This window comes from Argiope bruennichi, chromosome X2 (genome assembly GCF_947563725.1).
Source record: "Argiope bruennichi chromosome X2, qqArgBrue1.1, whole genome shotgun sequence".
NCBI classification, from domain to species: domain Eukaryota; kingdom Metazoa; phylum Arthropoda; class Arachnida; order Araneae; family Araneidae; genus Argiope; species Argiope bruennichi.
This window is the reverse complement of record NC_079163.1, coordinates 55,871,027-55,896,667: the sequence shown is the minus strand read 5'-3', so window position 1 is coordinate 55,896,667 and position 25,641 is coordinate 55,871,027. Positions and strand designations below refer to the sequence as shown.

Sequence of the window (25,641 nt, the reverse complement as noted above, 5' to 3'; positions counted from 1 at the left end):
CAAAAAAAAACTTGTAAATAATAAAAGCCATAAAACAGAATAATCAATATATTCGTCCTCCAAATTACATAAAACGCAAATAAATTCAAAACAATATATTTTGTAAACACAGACAGAAGCAGAAAAGTGTACAAAAGTTTTTCTCCAATATGCCATGTCTGAAGTATAGATCCCAACCAAAATTAACTGAAGTAATATAAATTTTAATCATATGGTATAGTCTTTTTTTCTCAAATGTTTACATTTTTATGCGAACATATGAACTTTATTACCATGATGTTTAACTAGTAATTAATTTTACCTGAATGATGATGATATTACCATACGCCTCAATTTCAAAGGTTTTTGGAGAATAAAATATAGTCAGTGATCCTAAAATATGCCTTAAATTCACAACTCATTTTTGAAAAAGAAATAAATAGATTTCGTAAATAAAATACTGTTTTAAGCAATTAAGAGATTAACATGTAGTCAAAATAAAAACCTTATCCCAAATATGAAAGGCATTAAAAGATTAAAACGCAATACATAGAATAAAAAAAGAAACTTATACATGTAATTTCTTTCAACAAGCAACTCAGTTTACTCACATTATTTGAGAAACATAATGCAGTTTATAGCATATGCCATACATATTCACATTTTAATGGTTTACAGATATAAATTCTTCCATGAAATTCAATTTCTATAAAGGTTTACACACATTGATTACTTATATTGAAAGATGACTATTGAAAAAGAAAAGTATAACTACTTACAAATTTGTGAAACAATATCCAGTCTTCTTTTCTTTACCTCATTTATAATAATAAAGGAAAATGAAGTACTTACCAGTTGCATTTTATTTTTATTTTTAAGAGAAGAAAAGAATTTTTGATAAGAACACAAGTCATTAAAATATTCTATTAACTTAATTTTGATTTCTTTTTCAAAGAAATGCATATAGGTAATTTAAGTTTTGTTTAATTCTTTGTAATGATGACAGAATATCTTTATACAATTAATTATAAGTATAAATGTTCATTGCTACAGGAATCCTTGAAATGCATTTCTTTGTTAGGAAAAATGCAATATTTAAAAATGTTCAATAAAAGAAGGAACATGAAATTCATCTCGTACAATGCTCCTTTAGTTCATTATTACATGTATTTTAAGCATGTCTATTACATAATATGGAAAAAAGCAACATAAATGTAACCTAACATAATATAAAAAAAAGAAATGAAATTCTTTTAAGACTGATCTGAAATAATTGTATGTTCTACTGGTATATGCATGCCCCATTAAACTAGAAACAGTTGAATGTTGCAAATCACAAAACATATTTAGAAGACAGTAATATAAAGAGTTCCATTTGTTAGTATTAAAGTATATAGCAGATTCCATTCATTGAGCTTTCATTTCGCAAACAATTTTCTATTTCACAAAATTCTCTATAATACATTGAATGATATTCTTATGCTATTTACTCTCCATATTATGAAAAAATTTCTTTATAATGATTATTTTTTTCTTTGGGATTCCACATTTATCAAAATTCCAACAAAATTAACCAAATTCTGACCTCACATGCTCATGCCTTATTATAAGGATTTTCCACAACAAATGAAAGGGAATAGCTCCATTCATTATCTCAGAAGCAGGAGCTCAAGGTATGGCAGAGAAGCCATGGATATTGTACTTCACGGATTAAAACTGACTTTCATTGGGCCTGTCTAAGTAAGACATTCTTTTCCAATAAGTGCATATATATATCTCACCTGAATGTTAACTTGCTCAAAATATATAAGTATCTGTTTCTTTCAAGTATAACTAGTAGGTGATATTGTTAAAAGAATGAAGGGGAAAAAAAAAAAAAAACAATTTTAAAGTATGGTATAACATTGAGCAATTTTTAACAGTGACAGTGTGACAATTTTTAAAATCTCATTTAGCATAAAAGCAGTAAAAATGTGAACAGAAAAAAAAAATCAAATGATAAATATATACAAACATTAATGCTTCAGTTTCAAAATGGACATAGATCATTTGATATAAAAATATACCTCTCTCTCTTTCTCTTTTGATAAAAAAATGCACCATAGATGCACCTCTCTCTGATCCACTGATTTAACAAAAAGTCATCAGTTTTGCTAATGATTTAGGGCACTCTAACTTTCAAGCTAACATTGGATGGTTACATAAATTTAGGAGACATAATAAATCATATAAAACCATATCAGGAGAAAGCACATGTTTCTCAAGATGTGTGTGAATGCTGCCCCCCCCCCAAAAAAAGGCAAAGCCTTTTTTGGCTAACATAACTAAATTTGATGTTTCAAAGGCACAAAATATCCAGATTGACTGTCATTCTAATAAAAAAAGGTTTTGATGAATTCTAATTTTTTTTAACAGATGAGATAATTAGAAAAACAGAGTGACAAAGTTGCAACTTATAAACAACTGTCTTGACATCTATCAGACTGTAAACTGAATTACACGTTAAAACCTCCACCCACTTGTTGCCAAAACGACTTTAAAGCAAAAACCATTGGATCAAAATATTACAAAAAAAAAAAAAAATCTTAATGCACATTATTGAAAAAGAATCTTACGGGATGTTAATATTGCCTTAAAGAGAGGACAGTGCATTGTAAATTGTTTTAATTTAAGAATATCGAAATAAAATATGAAATCTTGGCAGTGTAATGCAATTGCAATTACGTAAAAAAATACTTTGTTAAAGCAGCTTCAAGTGATGCTGAATATGATTATGAATTCACAGTTTTGATAAATATGAAAAAAAAAAAAAAAAAATGGCAGCATTGCAAAGAAATGGTAACTGTTGAAGAAAGTACAGAGCTCTCTAATATGCTTTAAATTGATGTAATTCACTGTTAATTCTTGAATATCGTACAGGAGTTATGAATTACTGCAAAATGTTACAAAATGTAATGAAGACATTATAGCAAATGATGAATATGATAGTGAAGAGGTAATTAATAAAACTTTACCAGATGAAAAACTAGCAACATTTGATAAAATACAAAAAGGTTTATAGCTTCAAAATGTGTATCTATTTCCTGTAATATGGCAACTTTTACCTTCAAAAATCCAGGCAGTTTTGATAATTTACAGTCTTGTTAGTGTTGAGCTTGCAAGATAAAATCCAAGATGCTGATCTTGGCATGCACAGGATTGCCACTCAAATCTGGAGAAAACATTCCCAGTGTTTTCCCATGTACGTATATTCAAGATACGAGGAAATGCCAAAATAGCACTCATGTGCTAGTTATAAAGGAATATGGTTTTAAGAAATGGAAAAGGCAGGGAAAGGAAGCATCAATATAACAATTTCGAAACAATAGCATATTAAAAGAAGTTTTATATTTACACAGAAGTTACATTTACAAAAAAATTATCTTTAATTATTATCTGGAAATAAAACAAAGTATTTTTGTTATCATGACGCAAATCGTTTAATGATCACTTAACAAAAAGCGTTACAAAGTAGGATTACTTTTTTTATAATTATTTATTCCGTATTTGCCAATTCAAGTATCTGAGCATCAAATTCTGCAGATTTTTCAGCCATCCGTTTCATGGAGCTAATGGACCTGATCAGTAAAAAATAAGGCACGACTTTTCTGTGCGGTCTAACATACATTTCTTAGCTATTTTACTTTCAGTGAACATACGTGAAAATATATCTGATATATCATTGAATGCATTAAAGGACGAATGTGATGCAACAAGTTTTAATGCCTATCAAAATTCAGCTTTAAATTATTGTTCTTGAATTAAAAAAGTCGAAATCAGTTTATTTTCGGGCATTAAATTTGATGTATCATCTTTGACGGATATGACGAGACATCTTTCCCTGTATTCCTTTTGGATACTAAATCCAATATCAGTGATGACTTTTGAAGGCACGCCGTCTTATATGTTTTTCCTCTTTCAGCATGACTAGTAAGTGCCTGTTTTATCATATTAGGCTTACTTGACCTATCACTTTTTCCTATATTCCTTTTAGATTCCAATATCAATGATGACCTTTCTGAACTGGCACGCAGTCTTCCTCTTTTGGCATGACTAGTAAACACACGCTGCCTATTATACCATATTACTTACATTTATTATCGAACCAACTCAGCAAAATCAGGAAGGATTTTTTTTATTCGTTAAATTCGTATTAAATACGGATTTTGAGCAGCTCATTGATTATAAAAAAAAAATTTCTAATCTACTTTGAATAAGCTCGCAATTTCTAAAAATGAATAATCTGAAAAATGTTTATCTCTAAGATCAGAACTTTTTTAGATGGGAAAAAAAACTAAGAAAAAAATTACCTGCATTTTCCCTGTTTTTATGAAAATTCTCAAATTCCGCTGCATCTTCCCGGTTTTTTTAGACGATTTTTAAATTACTGTACTTTCTCAGTTTTCTATGCTCCCCCGGGTGTCATCATGTCAAGGGGGAGGGAACTGCCCAATCTTTTCATCACAGTGACGGTTTTGCTGGGCTACATTAATCTTTACAAAATGCGGAAAATTTTATGAAAAGTGCAGGCACATAGTAGATTTACTTTTTTAAAAAAATATTTTAATATATGCATTGAAGCCAATAAGGAAGACAAAGTTTGGATTATGTCTTTTTCTTCGTTTGTTTGTTTTAATAACTTAATTTACAAATTTCTATTTTAAAAATTTTTTTTTAAATGAAGATTTTAAATGAAATGATGAAAGTGTTAAATAGAAACATTTTTGTATTTTGATTTCAAAATAAATATTAGTATCACACCAAAAATTTAAAAAGCTTTAACACTAAGAAAATTAAAACAGTTTTAAAACATTAATGACACTGCACCCGAAAATAAGCAATAATAATAGTTTCCTGCAAAAAATCTTGTTAAACCTCTTCAGATATTTGAAATATTAGGCAACTGCTAAAAAGGCTCTGAAATGTAGTCTAAGGGAAAATTTTTCAAAGGAATCCTTTAATATCTGACAAGCCTACATTTTAAGTTCACACCACTGAAATAGGTGAAATTTACACTTTTATATGTCTTGCAATGAATGCAAACTGAGTAGGACTAAATCACACAAATTACAGTACTTGAATCTATCAATAGCATTAATCATCAGCTCTCCACATCTGAGGATTTCAATTTTTTTTTTAATTGAACATAAAACGGAACAAAAAGATATTTTTAATTTTTCTTTATTAATTATTTGTCATAAAATTTCTGAAATGGAAGAAAACGAGAATAGACAACAGTCTTTGATGAAAAAGTAACAAATAAGCTTTAAAATAAAATAAAAGATAAAGACATTTTTCAATGATAAAATAAAAAGATTTTTAAAAACAAGCAATGAAAGCACATAAGGCTTATTAGTCCTTTTTGACATTACCAAATTTATCAAAAGTTGAAAATGTAATGGACACTTGCACTAAAACTATAACCAAAAATATTATCAGCTCTACAAATTTTTCCATGTTCTGAAACAGAAAATGGAATACTGGTTGAAAATTAGATTGTTAATACTTTTTACAAGCTGTATGGATGTTCTATCCCCAAGTTAACCAATTTGTCTCTCTTTTAATCACTTAGCTGAAAGCATTTTTAATCCAGTCAGCCAATGTAGCTTGTTATTAATAAAGACCAGATCATGGTAGCTGCAGACTTAATCTTTCAATTATTTTTTATAAACAAGGACTTTCCTTTCCTGCATCAAAACTCTAGCTGCAAGAAATTTTTGAGTTCCCCTCTAGCTTGTAAGCTAAAGTACAAAAGCAACTGAATCTTTATAAACTATGACATAAGAAAATCATAAAAATGATAACTATACCTATTTAAATCTTCATAATAAGCAATCATATCTTGGCATCCAATTAAATGATAATCAGGTTCCCAAGTATTGTACTTCAGGGCATAATTTTGCCATTTTACTAGATAAAATGTTTTTCCCTAAAAAAAAATAATAATAAAATAGAACAAAAGTCATAAAAGGCGAAAAATTTATATTTTTTTTAATGTTTCAATCTTAGCTTAGAATGATTTCTGATACATAATTTTTATTTGTTCAGAATATTTTAAAAATTATATCTTTAAAAAGATATGTATTAGCTTTTAAAGATATGGCAGAAAAGTGTATGAAAATGAATCAAAATAAAACATTTTCAAATAAATCATTTGGTACAAATATATTGCAAAATTCTATTACTGTAAGCTGCTTTCCAATGACAATAACATAGCAGATATCTTAATTTCTTTATTAAAGTGCATTTAAATATATCTCACATTTTATCATCTGTAAGCAAACACATATATGATCTCATTATACTTAAATAAATAATTTGAAATGCTGTTCTAAATATACACAGCTGTGGACATATTATTAACACACTTTGATATATCTTTATAATTTTTATGGTTGTTCTGCACAAATATAGCTGTATTTAGACTGTCAAAAACACAGCTCAAGATTCTTAACATAAGTGAATTGAATGCTTAAAAAGCCTATTTCTTATTGTATTAAAAAAAAAGAAATTTCAATAGAATAAGAATTCAGTTAGGTTTTTGAATTAAAAATAAAGAAAAATAAAGAGATACATTCATGATCATAATAGATGAATAATCTAGCTACTTTAATTCTCTGTTAAGTGTGGTAAATCTTTCAGATTGCTTGAATATATTTTGTGTTTGTTCTTAAAAATCAATTGCCAATTGATTATAGCCCTTTTAACTAACTCCATGGACTTTTAAGGAGTGGGGATTAATGAGCCTAATGAAGAGCTAAAATCTGTTTAAAAGCTCTGTAAATTCAGAAACTTTTTGGATAATCCATAACAAACATGAATTTGTAAGAGAAAGTTAGTTAAAATGATATTTTTATATAAAACCAAAGGTCTCCTACAGTTTAGAAGAATAACTTAAACCAAAGTTTGCATTTTATAATAAATTTACATCACCAAAGAGCAATATTTGATCCCAAATTTATAACATTCAAGAGCTTAAAATACTTAATTTTAATTTCCAACAGCAGAATGAATAGCTAACTCCATAATAATTAAAAAGTAAAAGGTCTTTTGTTAAAAAAAAATTATTATGAATCTTTCATTCAATCTATCAGTATTATACAATGTCAACTCATATTAATGCACTACTTTCAATATCAGCATGATGAAGACGATGCATTCAAAGAATTAAATGGATACAAAAACAATTGCAAGTGTTATAGAAACACTGCACAAATTGCTGTGGTCAATAAGTAAAGTGAATAACTTTTTTATTCACCGAAGTTTTTGACTTTTATGAACAACTATCATGAATAACTTTTTTATGGGTTAGAAAAAAGGAATGTCATTGACTGTCAGATAAATAGTAAAAGCACTTTAGAAATTCATGGTTTGTAAATGATTTACTTTCTGCTTCATGAATTTGAAAAGAATCATGAATGACAGTGTTTTAAATAAGTAATAAGCAAGAAATGTCAATCAACCAAGAAACATCATGAATCAAAGATTAATAATTACAATAATACATTCAGGTTGAACAATTTACTACACTGGAGGCTCAGATGGTCTAAATGAACCAGAAGGATACCAGAAGTACGTCAAAAGCAATTTCATGAACTATATACGTATGTACTGAAATAACCAGATTTTGAGAAAATCCATGCTAGCAACTAACTATTCATCAACAGAAAAGGCTAATTTTTGCATCAAAGTACCAGCTCTGATCCTTCAATAATTGATGAAAGGTTTCATCTCCAATTAATCTTACTTTCTGCTGTACTGGACAGATCGGTGTTAGCACAAGCAGTGAAGTAGATTGAAGGAACATCTATTATTATTATTTGTGAATGACTGCAAGGTGACGGAAGCAGTGTTATGGTCTGGGAAATGTTCTCACAGCATGCTCTAGATTAATGCGTAACTGTGGAAGACAATATGGAACAAACTAAGAATGTGTTGAAACTTTCATAATTATATGCTGGGGATTTTCAGAAAAACACATGGTATATTTCAGCAGGACAATGTAAAGTGTTGCAGCCAAAACTCTACAACAGTTGCAAAAAAAGTATGAGGAAGAATTAACAGTATTTCTTAAATCTAAAATTCAGAAGATCTAAATTCCATTAAGAATCTGTGGGGTCGCCTTGTTCATTTGCTTACTAGATTATCCATCAAGCTCTATTCAGATACTAAATCAGATAAGAAGTCAGCATGGCTTCATATTCTTGTGAACACAATAACTTGTTAAATGGTTACATATTCTTGTGATTGCAGTAACTTTTTGAATCACCTCCAGTCCACAAGGGAAATTAACTGCCGATCATAATTAATTATTCTACAGCATCTTATTCATATAGCAGTTACATTTTATTTTTGTAGCTAAACCAATTGCATTCTTTTTTCTTTACTTTGTCTAATAAGTCAATATGCATTCCCAAACTACTAACAGGTTTCAACTGGCATTTACCTCAAATTAGTCAAATATGGATAATTATATAATTATGCATTTTGTTAAATTGTTGACTGCAGCAGCAATTGTTGCAAAAGTAGCATAAAGCATTGAATAAATGATCATTTCAGATAATTCCAATAATTTAAAAAAACCCTTTTTATTAAAGGATGGGCATCACAAGCAGAGAAATTGTTGAAAAACCTTTTCAACCAAACAGACAAAAAATTGCACATACCATTAATCTCAAACAGGTAATATGTTAAACAAAAAGTAATGAAAATTTTTTTTAAATATATTTTTACGTTGGATGTTAAATAGTTAATCAGTAGTTTATTCTTCATTGCTCAGTCACCACATTCTCCTGACCGTATGCAATCTTTGGTCTTTAGGTCTGGTAAACCTAAAGGATGCGGTGTATTAAGCCTCGTTCTTACGACCGGAGAATCTTCAGGCGGGTCACGCGTTTCCCCCTCGATCCTTCTTGCGGTTTTCTGGGGTGCTTTGATGTTTGTCCAGTTTACCGACAATTTTTCGGTAATGCTGCCAGATTAAAATATAAATTACTTTTATTGACGGAAAAAGAATGGAAATCAAATGAACTTCTAAATAAGAAATAAAAAGGCATTTTGATGCTTGATTGGATTTACAACTAACATTACTTGAAAATCAGAAGCAGTACTAGATGTAGTGGGAAAACAACTTAATTCCTGGTTACTCTGTTAATCAATGATAGTTTCCACTATTTCAAATTTATCAAGATTATTTTATTAATACCTTGATTCCGATTGAACATAAATCATGATTCTTATTTAATACTCTGAATAATGTTTTTAGCGCTTAATAATTCAATTTTATATCCTTGATATACATATTAATTAATATTATCGAAAGATTTCAATTTTGCATAAGTATGTTTTTGTTGAATCATTTTCCAATAAAGAGACATTTAAGAATTCCTTTACAATAAAACCATGCATGTTTCACTGTAGCAACTGAAACTTATTCATGTAGGGGCACTAAACAAAAAATTTATTGACATGAAAACAATTTTCATATACAATTTAAATAAGCAACAATTCTGTAGGTGTATTTCACATTTGCTTAACACTTTGAGGGGAAGTGGGACAGAGTATGTTACATATTCATTTATTTGTAAATTTGTTCTAATCATTTTACTGTAAAAATTACCGTAATGAATATTAGAGTGTTTTTTTATGGTTTAAGATATTACAGTGCCAATGAAAATTTATGATTAGAATGTCTTTAAAAAATATTTTAAATTAAGTCTTCTCTGATGACGATTCTCTCCCCCCCCCCCCCCATTTATAGGGCACTAAAATGATTTTTTGACTAAATGTTTGATGAAAAAGTCTAAAGATTCAATGAAAATATTCAAAACAAATTCAGTCATCAAAAATGTTATTTCCTAATCAATTATTGCAGCTGAAAAAGGTGGAATAAAAGTGTTCCACAACATTTACGGTTTGTCAACCAGTAGAGTATGAAAAGATATGAGTCGATTGCTTTTTAGCCTTGTTTGAATATAATTTAATTTAGATTTTTATATATGAGATATTTTAAATGGATTTCATATAAATTACCATCAACTAATAATGGAATAATTAATTAGCAACAAAATGAATACTTGTACAATGAAGATGATATATATATTTATAATGTAGGAAAATAAAAGCATTTAACATGAGGGGAGGAAACAATTCTTTCAAAGTACAGATAGTTTTAAAAATTGTTGTATTTGAATTTATTTTGAGCAGAAGTAATGAAAAAAAGACAACCCGATTTTTTTAAACTTCACAGCTCAGCAAATCAAAGTTATTATCTTTTCATTCTCTTCTTTTTCAGTAAAATGCATTATATTTTCTCCGTCTCCAAACGTCCTTTTCACTTTACACTTTCTTGCTGCTTTTCCCAAGGCAATGCTGTATTGAGTATTATCTACATTGCTGGCCATTAAAATTGCAATACCATGAAGGAAAGCAAATACAAAAAAGATATTTATTGTACGCAAACAGTATTACATGCAGACAAAACGATTAACCGTATAAGCAATTGGGGAGTTTACAGGGGTACGAAATTAATAGAAATAGCAACCACCCCTGGCAGCTAAAACGGCCTTTACTCAGGCATGGAATGGATCTGGGCTTGGATTACAAAAATGGGTAACTCATTCCATACTGTTTCAAAGTCTGTGCCCTACTTCATCAACCGTATTAGCTGGAGAGGGGAGGCGGACCAGTCTCTCTGCAACCCATGACAAGATCTAGAGACTGTGCAGGCCAGGGCTAAAATGGAATACCCTGTGTATCGAGGAAGATCGGAACACGCCGTGCATCCTGTGGAAGATGGCGTTTGGCAGGCTTCAAAGACATGGAACAACCTATCTTTGACCTAGGGTAAAATGTCAGAAATGTACCGATCTACGTACAATTACCGTCAATCCGAACTAGAGATATGCTTGTCGTGTACAAAATGGCTACCCGAACCATCACACCAGTTGCAGGACCCCTATGGCGATATCGAATACAAGCAGGCGTCATGCGGCCTCCTGGAGGCCTTCAGACACGTATCTGGCCATCAGAATACAGCACGCAGAACTAGGATTCCTCTGAAAAAATAACAAGGTGCCGCTCCTGTTTCCAGCTTTGTCATTTGGCGCACCAGAGTCGCCGTCTCTCTCTGTGCTGCATTTATAAGGAAAGTCGAAGTTATGGTCACCATGCTGACAGTCCATGCCGCTGCAAACGTCGTCGCACCGTACGAGTGCATACTGGACGTGCTGCAACATGCCCATTTCCTGCCTAATGGTCCGTAATGTGGTTGTACGGTTTTGCAATGCCGACCTCACACTATGTCTGTCCTCTCGAGCGTTAGTCATGGGAGAGCGTTGAGATCCTGCATGCTGTTCAGTATGACCCTCAGCAACCCATTGGTTCCATATTCGCATGACAGTGGTTGGATTTTCTATTAGTGCGATAATTCACACTTTCTATTGTATTCCGACATTAGCTGGTAAGCATTTCTTCTTATTATTCGAAGCATAACACGATATTCTGAGAAAACTCCAACCTTATAAAGCGCTTGCCGAAAGAGAAATCCACAGCACAATTTTTCTTTTATGCTGTGCTTCAAAAGTCGTTTCTCACTCTGCGTTCGTCTAAATACGCCGAAATACTAATCATTTGCATATCCCAAATTTTTCATTCATGTGATTTTGACATTCATCAGATCATTCCCTCCTGGTGTTGAAATTTTAGCGGTCAGCAGTGTATTTGGTTACTGAATATCTTCAAGGGTAAAAGTCCAAGTAGCTTTTCTTCATGAGATAATTCGCAACTGAAGAGGGGGAAGAGCTTTTTTTTTTCAGTGATACTTTTTACTGAATCCATAAACAGGTTTTTGTGTCAGGTTTCTTAGCCTGTACTGAATAATTACAAACAAACTTCTGTTTATTCACTTTTAAAAGAAACTTAGGAGAAGAGTAAAATTTTAATGATTGAAAGCAGGTAGCAGAAGTTCTCCAAGAGGATGACATCCATCAAAACACCTATAGTTGAAAATCAAACTTGAGTATCGATTATGGAAAAAATCTTTCTATTACAATTACAAATACCCATAATTTTGAGGTAATTGAAAAAAAAGGGGGGCTAAATAACCAATTTTAAACTATCTATGTAAATGAGTGATAACAAATGGAAACACGAGCTGTGGAAAGATATAAATGAATATTCGAATCCTTGGGAGGGGGGCATACATAATCTCCACCTCTTATGAACAAACTAAAGGCAGAAAACAATCATTATATACGAAATATTTTATTGGATAGAATAGAACTTCACCTATGCATTCTATCAAAAAGAAGAAAAATTAAGCATATTATACCATTCAAAGGGTTAAATAACAAATTGATTAGAACAAAAGAATAATGCTTAACTCATTATTAATGAGTTTTTTCCACGTACAATTATACAATTTCTTTTTTAAAAAATTCTGAAAAATAAAAGATTTTAGAGTCTATTAATTTTATTTTCAATTAGTATAAAATTCTTAGCTAAACAAAATTATCTATCATTTTAAGATAAACTCACTTATTTTCACAGTAATTACATTAATTTCTGCAATTTTCTTTTACCCAAGATGAAGGCTAAATTAATGTACATATGTAAAATTGCCAGAATATTTTATATAAATTAAACTATTAAATAAAAAACATGTAACATTACAAGATAAAATTTATACAAGGGCATAATGCTTTTATATTTACATATACAAATAAAATCAAAGGTATTTTCACTGGTTCAAACAAAAGTCAAGAATAGAAACAGATAATATCATATTATAAGACAGTCCATTCATATTATAAACATACTTAGATTAAATCATTCTAAATAAAATAAAAATAATTTAATTTAATAATTACAAATTTGTACTTGACACAAATGAAAATAAATATATTTAATATATCATCTCAAAAATTCAAACTATATCATTTATGCATTAATGAATGGTAAAATTTTATTTCAAAAACAAATTGATATAGTATTACAAATGTTTGACAAAACGTGTTGTATGAAAATTTAGTTATAAATCAAAATAAATTTATAACTGAAGAATTTGTAAGCTTTCTCTATACAAGGAAAAAGAATAAAACGTTTTTAAACAAATTATTCAAATGCATACAAATGTCTCAAAAATGGTAAATTGCTAGTGAATGTTGAATGTAAAGAATTATGTGAGACTTTAAAATTTCTTATGGTCTGTTCCTTTCACCATCTTTAAAAGTAATAATACATTTTCATTATATTCTAATAAAAATATTTACCATTCAGAAAATAAATAAAATAATTCTGTGATTTTAAATATCAAACTGGAAATGTAACGTCTTTATGAAAATCTAGCCTTCTGAGAAATTTTAATTTATACAACATTCCAGCATTTGGGAAAATATTAAGAAAAACACTAGCACTTGCAATTATCTGACTGCATTCAAACAATTGTTATAACTTACAACTTCAGTCAGTTAATCAATCTTAGCATCACACTTTCCTCTAAAACATAGGTGGAATACAAATATTTCCAAGGAATTTCTTTCAACTAAAACAAAAATTTAACCCAAAGTAATAGAATTTATTTATAAGATTAATGGGGATCATTAATCTGTATATTAGGTATTTGTGTGTTCATTATTTGCACTAACAATGCATTTAAAATTCACTGGCAGATATGCATTGGTCAGGCATACTTTCTTTTCATTTATATGTAAGGTATCAAATCTCAGCCCTATCAATAAAGCTCAGATATATTATTTTGACAGAAATTAACTACATAAATGGAGCCCCTCCCCCTTCAATTTTAATAAATAAATTTATTATAATTCAACTGTTAAACAATCCCTTACTTGAAAGCATAGAATTATGAAGAAGAAAACTGATTCCTTTGTGACACAGCTCTTAGAAATCTCCTTTTTAATTGTGCACATATGCAAAAATTTAATTTTTGATGGCATATGTAGGAAAATGGCACATGGTTTATTAAACAATTAGAAAATATATATTTTTTGTTACAATTATTTTAAATCTTTTGTAAAAGGAAATTTTAAATGACATATCAGAAAACTACACTTGTCATTAAAATTTTTAGAAGCAACATGACATAAATAAAAAAAAAATTATGCTTTTGGAACAGAATGGTAAAAAATTATTAAATAAATTTCAATATCTTATTTATGAAATCAAAGAAAATTTAATGTTAAAATAAACACAGATACAATTATCAAAAAAAGAAATTTTCTTCACCAGAATATAAATGAGTACAATAAGCAACTTACCCCCTCAATTTTACGATCCAATATCAAATCTACTTCATACAATTTACCTGCAGAGAAAAACATAAATTTATTCATTACTTTTTTTACTAAACAGCACCTACTTTAACAGAAGAATCTTGAATTTAAATAGTAACTGAAAGAATTGAACAGTTTTTTTTTAATTTTTTTTTTTTTTTTTTAATGATTTTAGAAGTTAGAAGGTGAAGAGAACAAATGGACTGTAGAATGTGGCATATAAAGAAATACACTGGATCCTGTTAACAATAAATGGCTGCAGTATTAGTTAGTAATAATAATAAAAATCAGAATTCCCTTCCTGTATAAAGGCAGTAGTCCAAATATATTTAACCTATAGATTACAATTTGAGAAAACTTTAGTTATATTTATGTCCTGTTTTAAAGTATAATGTGTAGGTTATTTTGAGACAGACGTAAAAATTTTGAATCATGGTTGAATAATAAGGAAATCGGAGGCCCCTTTCTGGTAGAACACAGTATCCATGTGTAATTTAAAAAAGGGTGGAGGGGATCTTACCCATAAAAAGAAAAGAGATTACAGTCTTTTTTTTAAATTTAATACTTTGATTAAAAGCTAAAGAAAAACTCAGATATTTTTTTATTACACGACTTTTGATAGAGAAACAGGAGTGTAAACATCTCTTTTCAAGTAATTACAAGATAAGATTTGTGGTTTTTAGCCGCTGTGGAATTGCTAATCTAATTTTTCCATATTAATAATCAAACTATGTCACACATAGAGAGATTGAAGGGAAGGAAAAAAATTAGTTCAAGTGATTAGCATATTAACTCAACAAAAGAGAATAAAATCTTGATTGTTTACTGGCACAGCATTTGTATCATCTATAAGAAAAAGACTTTCAAAATACATTAAAAGTGCAACAACAAGCATATACAAAAATGCAAATTACTTACCATAGTTAAAACATAAATTGAGTTTTTCACACTCATTTTCCAATTCTTCAATACTTTGCAAGCATTTTACTGAGCAGCTTTTTAAATTATATTCATGTTTTCTATCAATCTCATTTATATTGTGTATGGATTCTAGAAAAAAATTACATAATAACTACTAATTACTAGCATACAAAAAAAGATTGCTTGAATCACATAAGTTCTATATAATTAATTCCCTTTTCAGAATTTAGAGATACTGATATGAGTAATTCGTGCAAATATTTCATTCCATTGCATAATAAATCTCATGAAAAGAAACAAAACATCAAAATAAATTGAAGACTGGAAATGGAAAATAGTGTAAGTTCCAAATTTTAAAGCGTTACTTATTGCATTACTTACGTCACTGGAAGCACCTAAAAATGGGTTTTTCAACTATTTAGTGTCTTTAACACTTACATCAGTTCTTCACTAGAAAACCTTGTTATCTGCTGTAGTATGAAACAAAAAAATAAGGAATTTGCCACTTACTATATTTTTTTATTTCCAATCTTCAAATAATTCTTTGCATTATAGCAAGCTTTGCTCATCATATATGGAAATACAGTTTCTTTAAAAGTATTTGTAATAAATTTTGAATCAAAAGAAGTTTAAGAAAGCATTAAATCAAAGTAGATATGAAGATATAGCTGGGAAATTTATATAATGTCTATGGTAATTATTATTAAGCTCAATACGAATTAATTATTAAGCATCTGATTAAAAATTGAAATTGCAAAAAGTTAAGATATGTCCAATGAAGAATTTCATTTTTTTTAGGACAGCAAAATTTTAAAAGTTTGAAGAAATATTAAAAAGAACATTAGACTGTTAGAATGAGAAGAAAAATTAAATCACCACTTACTTGAAAACATTTGTTCTGGTTTTAAAATGAAATTTTTATAAATGTCTCGCATACACAGTTATTTTCATATTTCATGTTACTAATAAATCAGATTTTGAATTAATTTGGCCAATAACATGCTCCACCTCAAAACTAGATTGCAGCAGATATTAACTAAAATCTACAGTTTCTGTTTACAAAATGGTTCACTAATTTAATTTACAAATATGAGACTTCATTAAATGCTGCAATTTAAAAACTATAAAAATTTCATTTTTAAAATTCCATTCCCCCCCCCCCTGCTATATGGTTAGAATGCATATGATAGACAAGCATATAAATTAATTTTTTTATTATTTAATCTTTTTAATTTAGCCTTTTGGATTTAATTTAAGATATTTTATATGAATTTTAGCTAAATTAGTTTTATTAATTCCAAAATTTTTCAACAATCCTTGTCAGAGGTACTGCATTTGTTTATCAAAACAAATTGCATCTGTTTTCTTATATGTAAACATTATCTAATAATGGAAAAGATTTCAAAACAAATGAAATTAATATAAGAATCTGTTTATATCAGTTAAAGAAATAGCATAGTTCATTTAGAAGACCATCACCTAATAATGAGATTATTTTACAATGGAATAATACTCATTTAAAAAACAAGTATCTATCATCCTACAATTTATGGTTTTATTTCAAGCATCTTATTTTGAATTCTCTATAGTGATTCTTAGGTTTATATTTAATTATGCAGTAAAACCTGTTTAGCAGAAAATTTAAGGGATGGTTCCAAACCAACATACCAATGAAAACAACATACTATTGAATCTTTGTTCAAAATTTTTTTTGTTTATCTGATTATTGAATCTTTATTTATAAAAAAAAAAAAAAAAAAAAAAAAAAACTTGCCATCCCACAGAATGGTTTTATAAGATTTCCTACTTATTTTAGTATATTATTATAACATCAAACAATATTTTATTTTTAATATTTTAAAAAATTCCTTTAACACTTTTAGGGGCAGTGGTTGTAAAAAAAAGTTCTGTAAAAAAAATATTGGTTTTAAAATTGAAAAAAATTGTTGGAAAAGTGCAATTGGTTTCTTTTCTAATGAATAGATAGTAGCCCAAACAATTTTATATATATATTTTTTTTTGTTTTATGTTAAAAATACCTCAATTTTTTACCTGAAATGTGGGAATTTTTTTGTGTTCTTAAGAACTGAAATGTTATTAAAATCAGACTCCCTCTTTCTTTCAATATCCATGTGGTTTTAAATCATAATTTTTTTTAAGCTTCTAATCAATTTAAAAACGAACCAAAGTGGTTTATTTCTGGGTAGTCTCATTTGGGGACACCACCTGTCTAGGACATCTGTTTCTTCATTTGCTTATTCTTCTGTTTTGCCACCTCTCGTATCTGTGGGAAAGTTATAACTTGATTTTTTTCTAGGGTAGGATACGGATTTTGTGTTCGTGGGGGGAGGGGGGATTGCCTTTGGAGAAAGACCACCCATATTTGTGACCAGAAAACATTTCAGATTTTCCTTTTGTTCCAGACGGTTTCTTATTTTTAAAACTCATGCTCTGCTTAAATTTTTGCAATTTTTTTCTGTAAATTTCCATATTTATATAGCTTTGACTTTTTATTTATATTTTTTCTCGTAATTATTATTATTGTATTTTGCATTTGAAAATTGTAAAAAAATGCTGAAAAGATATCAAAAATGCACTTAGTGCAGTTCCAAAAAAAAAAAAAAAAAAAAAAAATGCATAAAACGAACAATGTGACGATGAATGTGAACCAGTCAATGCCATTAAGTGTTAGTTAAAAAGTCATCCCTACATGTTTCAAAAGATTTCATGCCAAATAATGAGTTATTCATAATTTTTCTTAATTCTTAATTTAAATTGATATTTATCAATTTAAATTTAATTGTGAGTATATATTTTTAGCATTTTATTTAGATTGTTCTTATTTTTAAATAATATTTTGTATTAAATTGCAACTTTTTCTATTGTTTATTATTTATATATATAAGATATAATTTAGAAATTTTGCAATAAATATGTAATAAATTGTATTTTTAATACTTTAAATGTTTCAAATTGCCTAAAACATTAATAAATATATATTATTATATAAAAATATTTATTAATCTAAAATATTCATAATCATTGCTATTATCATAAGAAATTTGTGCAATTATTTCAAAATACTTTCTTACATAGAGATCGCCCTAGACGGGTGGTATCCTCAAACGAGGACACAGCCCCCTATGGAAGAAGGGATATTTAAAAAAATTTTATTGCAAAATATATGTCTACACAACCTATTAATGGCATTAACTGGGTTTTTTCATCATATTTTAAAAATTTTGATGACCCGTCCCTAAAAGGGTTAAATAAATAAGTCTTTTATGAGAATTATAGCACTTTTAATCCAATAATCTATTTTGAAAAATTATATATTATATACTTTTTTTTTTCAAAGTTTGATAACTTCTTTTACCAACAATTTTCAAAAAAATTATCACAAAAAAAAATTATACTATTTTAAAATGCAAAACTTCATTATCTTTTTATGCAATTATTGTAATCAACAGCTAAGGCCATTCAAAGAGAAAGTCTATTCATATTTTCCAAGTAAGATGAAAGAGAGAAAGAACAGTGTATAGAGAAAAGGAAAGAGACAAAGATGAGAAATTATGTAGCTCACTACTAGAAAAGGAATTCTCTTATAAAAATTTTAAGTTTTTGATTCCCCCCCCTTCCCCTTTAAATATTTTAAAAATTTCATCCATCTTGAATGCTTTTTAAAAAATGGAAAATAATCTTTTTATTGATTTTAAAACTTAATGCTTATTGAATTTTTAGAAGATTTTCTATCAGTTCTTTAGAACTATTTCATTATAAGCTAAACCAATCTTTTAACAAATTCAATTATGATATCACAAATACGATGAAACAGATAGTGAAATATTAAATTACAGCATCATGAAACATTTTTATGCTCAGATAAATATTTTCATTTATAAATGTTTTCTGATTGCACGGGATCATGTTTTAAATGTCTCCTGATATTGGTTTGAGATATTTTAATTACAGCAATTTTTATTTATTTTTTATCCTCAAATAATACTTCTTTTATTTTTATACTATTTTTACTTGAAATTAAAATACATTTCCAACTGCTTCAACGATGAAACAAGAAGTTTAAAATGTGATTTGAGAAAGTGACAGTGGGTAATTGCATACATTTACAATTCTGATAACATCCAATTTATCTTACTTACAGAGAAACTTTGAAATTTTAATCGATGTACTCCTGAAGATAATATAGTTTCAATTCTTGAACCATCTTAATATTTTTGATTTTGGAATTAACCCTATAAAATTATCTAAAAATTTGTTTTCTTAAACACTTTATTTTGTTTATTGTAGTCAGTTGCTTCAATCTTCAAATTTATCCCTCATCCTGCTCAAAAGTAATAATTCATTACCATCAAAATTTGAAGGTAAAAAAAAAAATTATTATTAGAATAATACAGTAATGACTAATTTAAATGACTTAAAATTTTTAACTAATTAGATTGGCAAATCAACTATTCACTGAAGGTGATTAGTAAAAAATATAAATATTATATGCAATCAAGCTTAAAAGTAAATGCAGAATACTATACAGGTACATTGAAAACATATAACATAACAGTTTTTAAATTTTAAACAAACAATAAAATCATTTAAAAAGACATTCATTATCAAGTTCAATCAATGATGTTTAGCACTGAAATATCTGTATTTAAGCAGCGTCTGTTGCATTTGAGAAAATTAAGTCAAACTACTCTTTTTATGAAGAAACAACGATAAAATACCCATTTCAACTTCAATATACAAGTAAAATTGCATTTTAAAAGAAGAAATTAAAAAGAAAGAGTAAACAGAAATGTACTTTTATTCAATTCTATGAATTCAAAGATAAGTTTGCTTCAAGATGTATATATACCAAAATATATAGTATTTGTCTGGAGAGAGAAAAAATTTGCAGAGCTCACAAAAGCATTTCAAGTTATTGCAAGTTAATTAAAAATATTTGATCAACATCAATGCATATTTGCTTGCTTTAAAATATTATAAGAAAATGCTCAAATGCAAAAACATGGAACATCACTCAACTGTTTGTTTTAAAGTTTCATTAGTATATGAATCCAAATTCATATATTCCTATCTTAAAAAACAATAATACTTCAAAGTTCACCTCTATTCTGCAGGTGTTTACCTATTATGATGAATTACCCTATGTGTAACAAATTTTTCTTTCCCTTTTTTTAAAAAGAGATGGAACATTATTGGCATTTACAAAAGGTTCCACTGATCATAAATTTGACAGGTTCATTATCAAAATATTAAGATCAAATTTATCTTGGTTTTCTTCAAAATAACAAAGAGTATGTGAAAATATTATGGTCAAAGGGTTTTTGAGTGCTAATTTTAAGTACTTTGACTTTTCATGTGTTTGTTTTTGTTACTTTCAAAATAAATAAAAAAATCCTTTTGTATCTATTTTATAAAGTTGAAGAGAAAAAAAAAACAATAAACAAAAACACCAATCATACAATTAAAAAAAAAAATGATTTCTCTCATTGCAATATTATGCAACTTCTGCATAAACATACAAAAACATTTGTTTGAATTTCAAAACTTAAATACCCTTTTTCACTTAAAAGTTATTATATAATTAAACCCTTCATGCAAAAAAATTCACTCTTCACATTTCAGTGCAAAGAATAAAGTTATTTCTATAAATATATTAAAAACAGGCAATATTTGAGGGATGGAATGTTAAGCAAATTGCTTTCAGATAAAAGAAAATGAACTGAATAGCATTTAAATCTTAAAATGAAATGTGTTTAAATAAAATGCAACAAAAAAATATAAAGACTATGTGTAATACTCTCACAAATCCTGAAAATTTAAATAGTTTCTCCCATTCCATTCCTATCTAGGCCATTACAAAAAAAGGTGGTTTAATAATAAACAACAATTATATTTAATTAAACTAAAATAAATGTTTATACTTAAAAAAGCAATAAAAGAAATATTTACAAAATAAAACAGAGCTTTTCAAAATCAATTAGCTTCCAAAAAATACAAATTTTAAATTTAATACCTCACTAAATAATACATGAATACTTTTCTATTAATGGTTAGTTCCCAGAACAAAGAAATATTTTCCCCAAAAATTTAATCTGAATTTAATAATGAAATAATTATTTTATTTAAATTAATCTGAATTTAAATAAAATAGACTTTAAAGAAAATGCTTAAAAATTAATGGTCATTCTAGAAACTATATACTAATGGAACTTTCATTTTTGGACATTTTGATTGATGACTTTATTCATCACTAGCTGCCTTTGGCGACCAGCCGGTTCACCAGTATTACCGCTCGCTACAATTTTCAATTAAATATTTTAAGTAACTGGTCTCTTAATAGATTCTCAAACAAAACATTTTTAATCTTCAAATTTTGATAGTCATACCAAACTTATACTGTTGTTTAGATCGTTTCGTTCAATTTACTATATATATTTTGCTAATTTGTTGTCATTTCCAGTAAAACTTCAACTTTAATTTAAAGTGGAAATGATGAAATTGCAATTAAGATATTTTTTAATAAAACCAAGCATTTTATTTTATTTATCACCTTTATTGTTATTTATTTATTATTATTATTGAATATGAGTATTGCAAACAGAATCGCTCGATATTTAAGTCTTATGTGAACTACAAAATATTTTTCATAATTTATGTAATATCTCAAAAAATAATTCAACAAAAATTTCTCAGATTCAGCATAAAATTCAGTTTTTAGTTTTGCTTTCAAAAGGATTGAAATGAAATCAATAATAATATTTTGTTCCGGCCTATAAATATATTTCAAAAATTATGAAGTCTAAATTTAATGCAGTAAGGTATCATATTCTGAGAAATATTCTAGACACACCAAATTTTAAATAAATGAATGAATGTTTCTATTTTCCACGATCAACTAAGACTTATTTATAAAGTTTTGAATGTTAAAAATTTAGAAAAACTCAACATTTTCATAATCTTAGGCCAATTAATCTTGAGAAACCTGCGCGCTGATTGGCGTATTTTCTTTGAAACGATCGATGGAAAATCTAAAATTATCCTTTTTTTATTGAATAGTGATATTCAAATTTTCATAAATCAGTCAGGTTAAGTGATTGATTTAGTTGATTGGAGATTAACTCTTTTTATTTAAAATATTAGTGTTTCAAGAACATTTTGTTAATCGTGATTCCACAGCAGAAGCTTTATGTAAAATCAAAAATTCATTATTTATTAGAGCATTTATTGAATCAAGTTACATAAAATATAATCATTTTCCATTTTAGCAGATCTGTGTCTAACTAAAGGTTTACAAATTAGCTGTGTGGCCCTGATTTGAACGGATATCCTGTTCATATTAAACAAAACTTGCCTTAAAATAAAACTGATTTATTGGATTAATAATATAGAGAGTGTAAAAGATCATAAAATAATTTTTCTTGAATTTATTTTTTAGAAAAAATAATATTTGATATTTGTTTTATTTCCTACAGAACACGTGCCGAAAATTATATTTTTGCAGATTTCATTTCCAAAAAGATTTAATTTATTTTTAATTGGAGCTTTAATCAATGTGATGGCAACACTTTGAAAAAACCTAATTTTTTTCCCATGAATGAGAAACGTGCTCGTGCAGCTTAAATTTTATTTTTATTTTGTACGAAAAAAATTGTTGAAAAATATAGTTAAAATATTTATTTAAAAATCCATTAAAAATAGAAATTTAATTTTAAGGTTAAAACATTGGTATAATTTAAAAGATAAATTTTTGATCTTTAACTTCATGTATAAATCTTTTTTGTGCGGTAATATTTTCGGAAGTTATAGCAGAAACACGCCAAAATTTAGCTTAATTTTTAAATAAATAAAATTCTAATAAAAAATTCGAAAAAATGACCCCCAGGCGCACATTCCCAGCCTTCAAGGTATACACGTGCCAAATTTGGTAGCTGTAGGTTGAATGGTCTGGTTGGTTGAATGTAGAGCGCCAACACACACACACACATTGAGCTTTATTATAAGTATAGATTATATAAATAATTATAATTAAAACATCCATAATTAGTTTCATTTTAAGCTTAGATTTTAAATAACCATTATTTACCAAATGGAAAATATATTTATTTCAATTGAATCTATATTTTCTACAAATAATACAGAAAACATTACTACATAAGCAGGATTAAGTGTAGTACATATATGATAGTATATTATATATCTTCATTTGGAAAAATTCATTAAACCTAAGAATGAAGCTGAGAGTATTTTGCAAATGAAATAGTAAAATAAGAACCAATAAAGGGTAAATAAGTATGACAATGAGCTTGTAACAAATGTAAAGATATTAAGCTTTCAACAAAACAAAACAAAATCTATGTAATACTAACATATTATAAACTATATAATCAAGTTTCAAAAGCAAAATAGTGATAAATCTATAACACTGAAATTACTAACATTTCAGTATTATAGATTTAATTATTATTATTTTAATTATTAAATAATGGGAAAAAAACAAATTGTTTACACTCAATTTTAACTTCATAAGTGAAAAATTATTTATATAAATATATCAATGTAGTAAATATGTTAAGCTGTACTAACACTATGGTAAATAATACATTTCTCTTGCATGTAAATCGCAAATAAATTTTAAAAAAACATGTTATAAAACCCGAAAATCTTCATATTTCTGATTATGAAATAAATAGGAATTAACGGTTTTAAAATCTTCGATGAATTTTTCTGATGAGGCATGATATAAGCCCTACCTTCTGAAATCGATGTAAGTAAAAATATGCGTACATAATCAAGCAAGGAAATCTCAAGTACCTTAAACGTTGCAAGACAACAGCTTACCTTCAGATGTATCAACAAATGATAATCCCATTTCAACACAGGTATTTTTCAGTCCATCGTAACTTTGTAAACAGCGAACAGACACTTCACTCACGCTTTCAGATTTAGAACTATCTGTACTGTGTGATAGCTCTTCCACATCCATTGAGTCAGAATTCCTGTGTTCCGAATCATTATCAAAAATATCAGTGTGATGGTATTCGCTGGATATTTTGGGTAAGGTACTGATTTTAAACTTTTCACACCCCGATTTATCCATGATAAATGGATGTATGGCTTTGGATGGAGAGCTCAAGTTTTTTATCAAATCATCTGCAATATTTTCAGTTAATGCATCGGAATTTTCAACTGATGCAAAATTAAAAGTCGATGTAGTTTCGCCGATATCCATTACATGGGTTTTATTTTAAAATTCGAGATCAGTAAAAAAATTTAATATGCGTGATTTTATAAATATAAATACTTAACAAGCATCATAAATATAAATACTTATCAATATACATAAGCCAACTTTTCCATCAAAGAAGCTACACGATTACGAAGCTTGGCGGGAGCGTTCTAGCCACTGCCAATGCAAGAAACCTTAAAGCGGAAAGGCGTTACAACTTATTGGTCAGTTTCAAAATATAATTATCTTTCTGCTTATTTATTTATTTTGTAATCGGAAAATAGTTCTATAGATAAGATATAATCGAACCACAAACAGAAGAACAGTTTCATTATATACTTAATGTTTGAGAAGGGAGAGATTTGTTTATTTTGTATTGTCGTTAATTTGCTGTGTAATTCTTTGACAATTCGAAACCAAGTTTTCAGCAGTTTAAAGATGAATTGGGATTTTTTTTTTTAACGATTCTTGAAACCCAATGGTACTTTATTAATACCAAGCACGATATTTTTATTTTTGTAGCTACGGAACTCTATTTAAAACCTGAACCACTTTTTTTAGGGATGACGAATATTTTACGAGCGATTATTACGTAACCAATATCAAAAAGTCACAATTACCAGTGATCAATACTTTTCAAAGAGGGGTGTGATTCAAATCCTTGATACGATCTTACTGGTGATATTTCGATTACAGCTTTTGGATCATGATAAAAAGTAATAATCGATACGATCTGTCCAATGGAAGCTCTTGAAAAAGAGTTCAATTATGACTAGGGAAAGTACCTTACCCACTGATAGAGATGCAAAATCCACGATTTTTTGAATAACAAATAATTTTGCTATTGTTATTTTAAAATATTTGTTCGAAATATCTGTTATTTAATCATATTATTAATTAAAAATTATTAATTAGTATTAAATATAAAATTTATTAATTGCAATTAATACCTAATTTACTAATTTAAGTAACGTGTGATTGAATTAATTTATCTATTTAGCTTACTTCTTAAATTTGATTTTTTCTAAACTATTTATTTAATTTCTTTATTGGAGTAAACCATCTTCTTAAAAATTTGAATTAAATATATATATCATTTCTTTAAAATGTTTACTTTAGTTCTCTATTCTACCAATAGATGGCGTCAGCAGTAAACAGAATATA

At 27.7% G+C, this 25,641-nt stretch overlaps 1 protein-coding gene across 2 annotated transcripts in view; it reads right to left on the bottom strand.

Moving 5' to 3' along the window:
- LOC129960866 (histone-lysine N-methyltransferase SUV39H2-like) overlaps positions 1-24,637 on the bottom strand; it is a 48,785-nt gene extending 24,148 nt beyond the window's left edge. Inside the window, exons 1-4 of one of the 2 annotated variants that reach the window (XM_056074570.1) lie at positions 24,090-24,637; positions 15,228-15,359; positions 14,295-14,341; positions 5,829-5,947 (exon numbers count right to left, since the gene is read on the bottom strand). In XM_056074570.1, the coding sequence (XP_055930545.1) occupies positions 5,829-5,947; positions 14,295-14,341; positions 15,228-15,359; positions 24,090-24,480 (689 nt within the window). In that variant the 5' untranslated portion in view covers positions 24,481-24,637. The remainder of the gene's footprint in view (positions 1-5,828; positions 5,948-14,294; positions 14,342-15,227; positions 15,360-24,089) is intronic. The other variant, XM_056074571.1, reaches the window with a different exon arrangement.
- Positions 24,638-25,641: the final 1,004 nt, after the last annotated feature.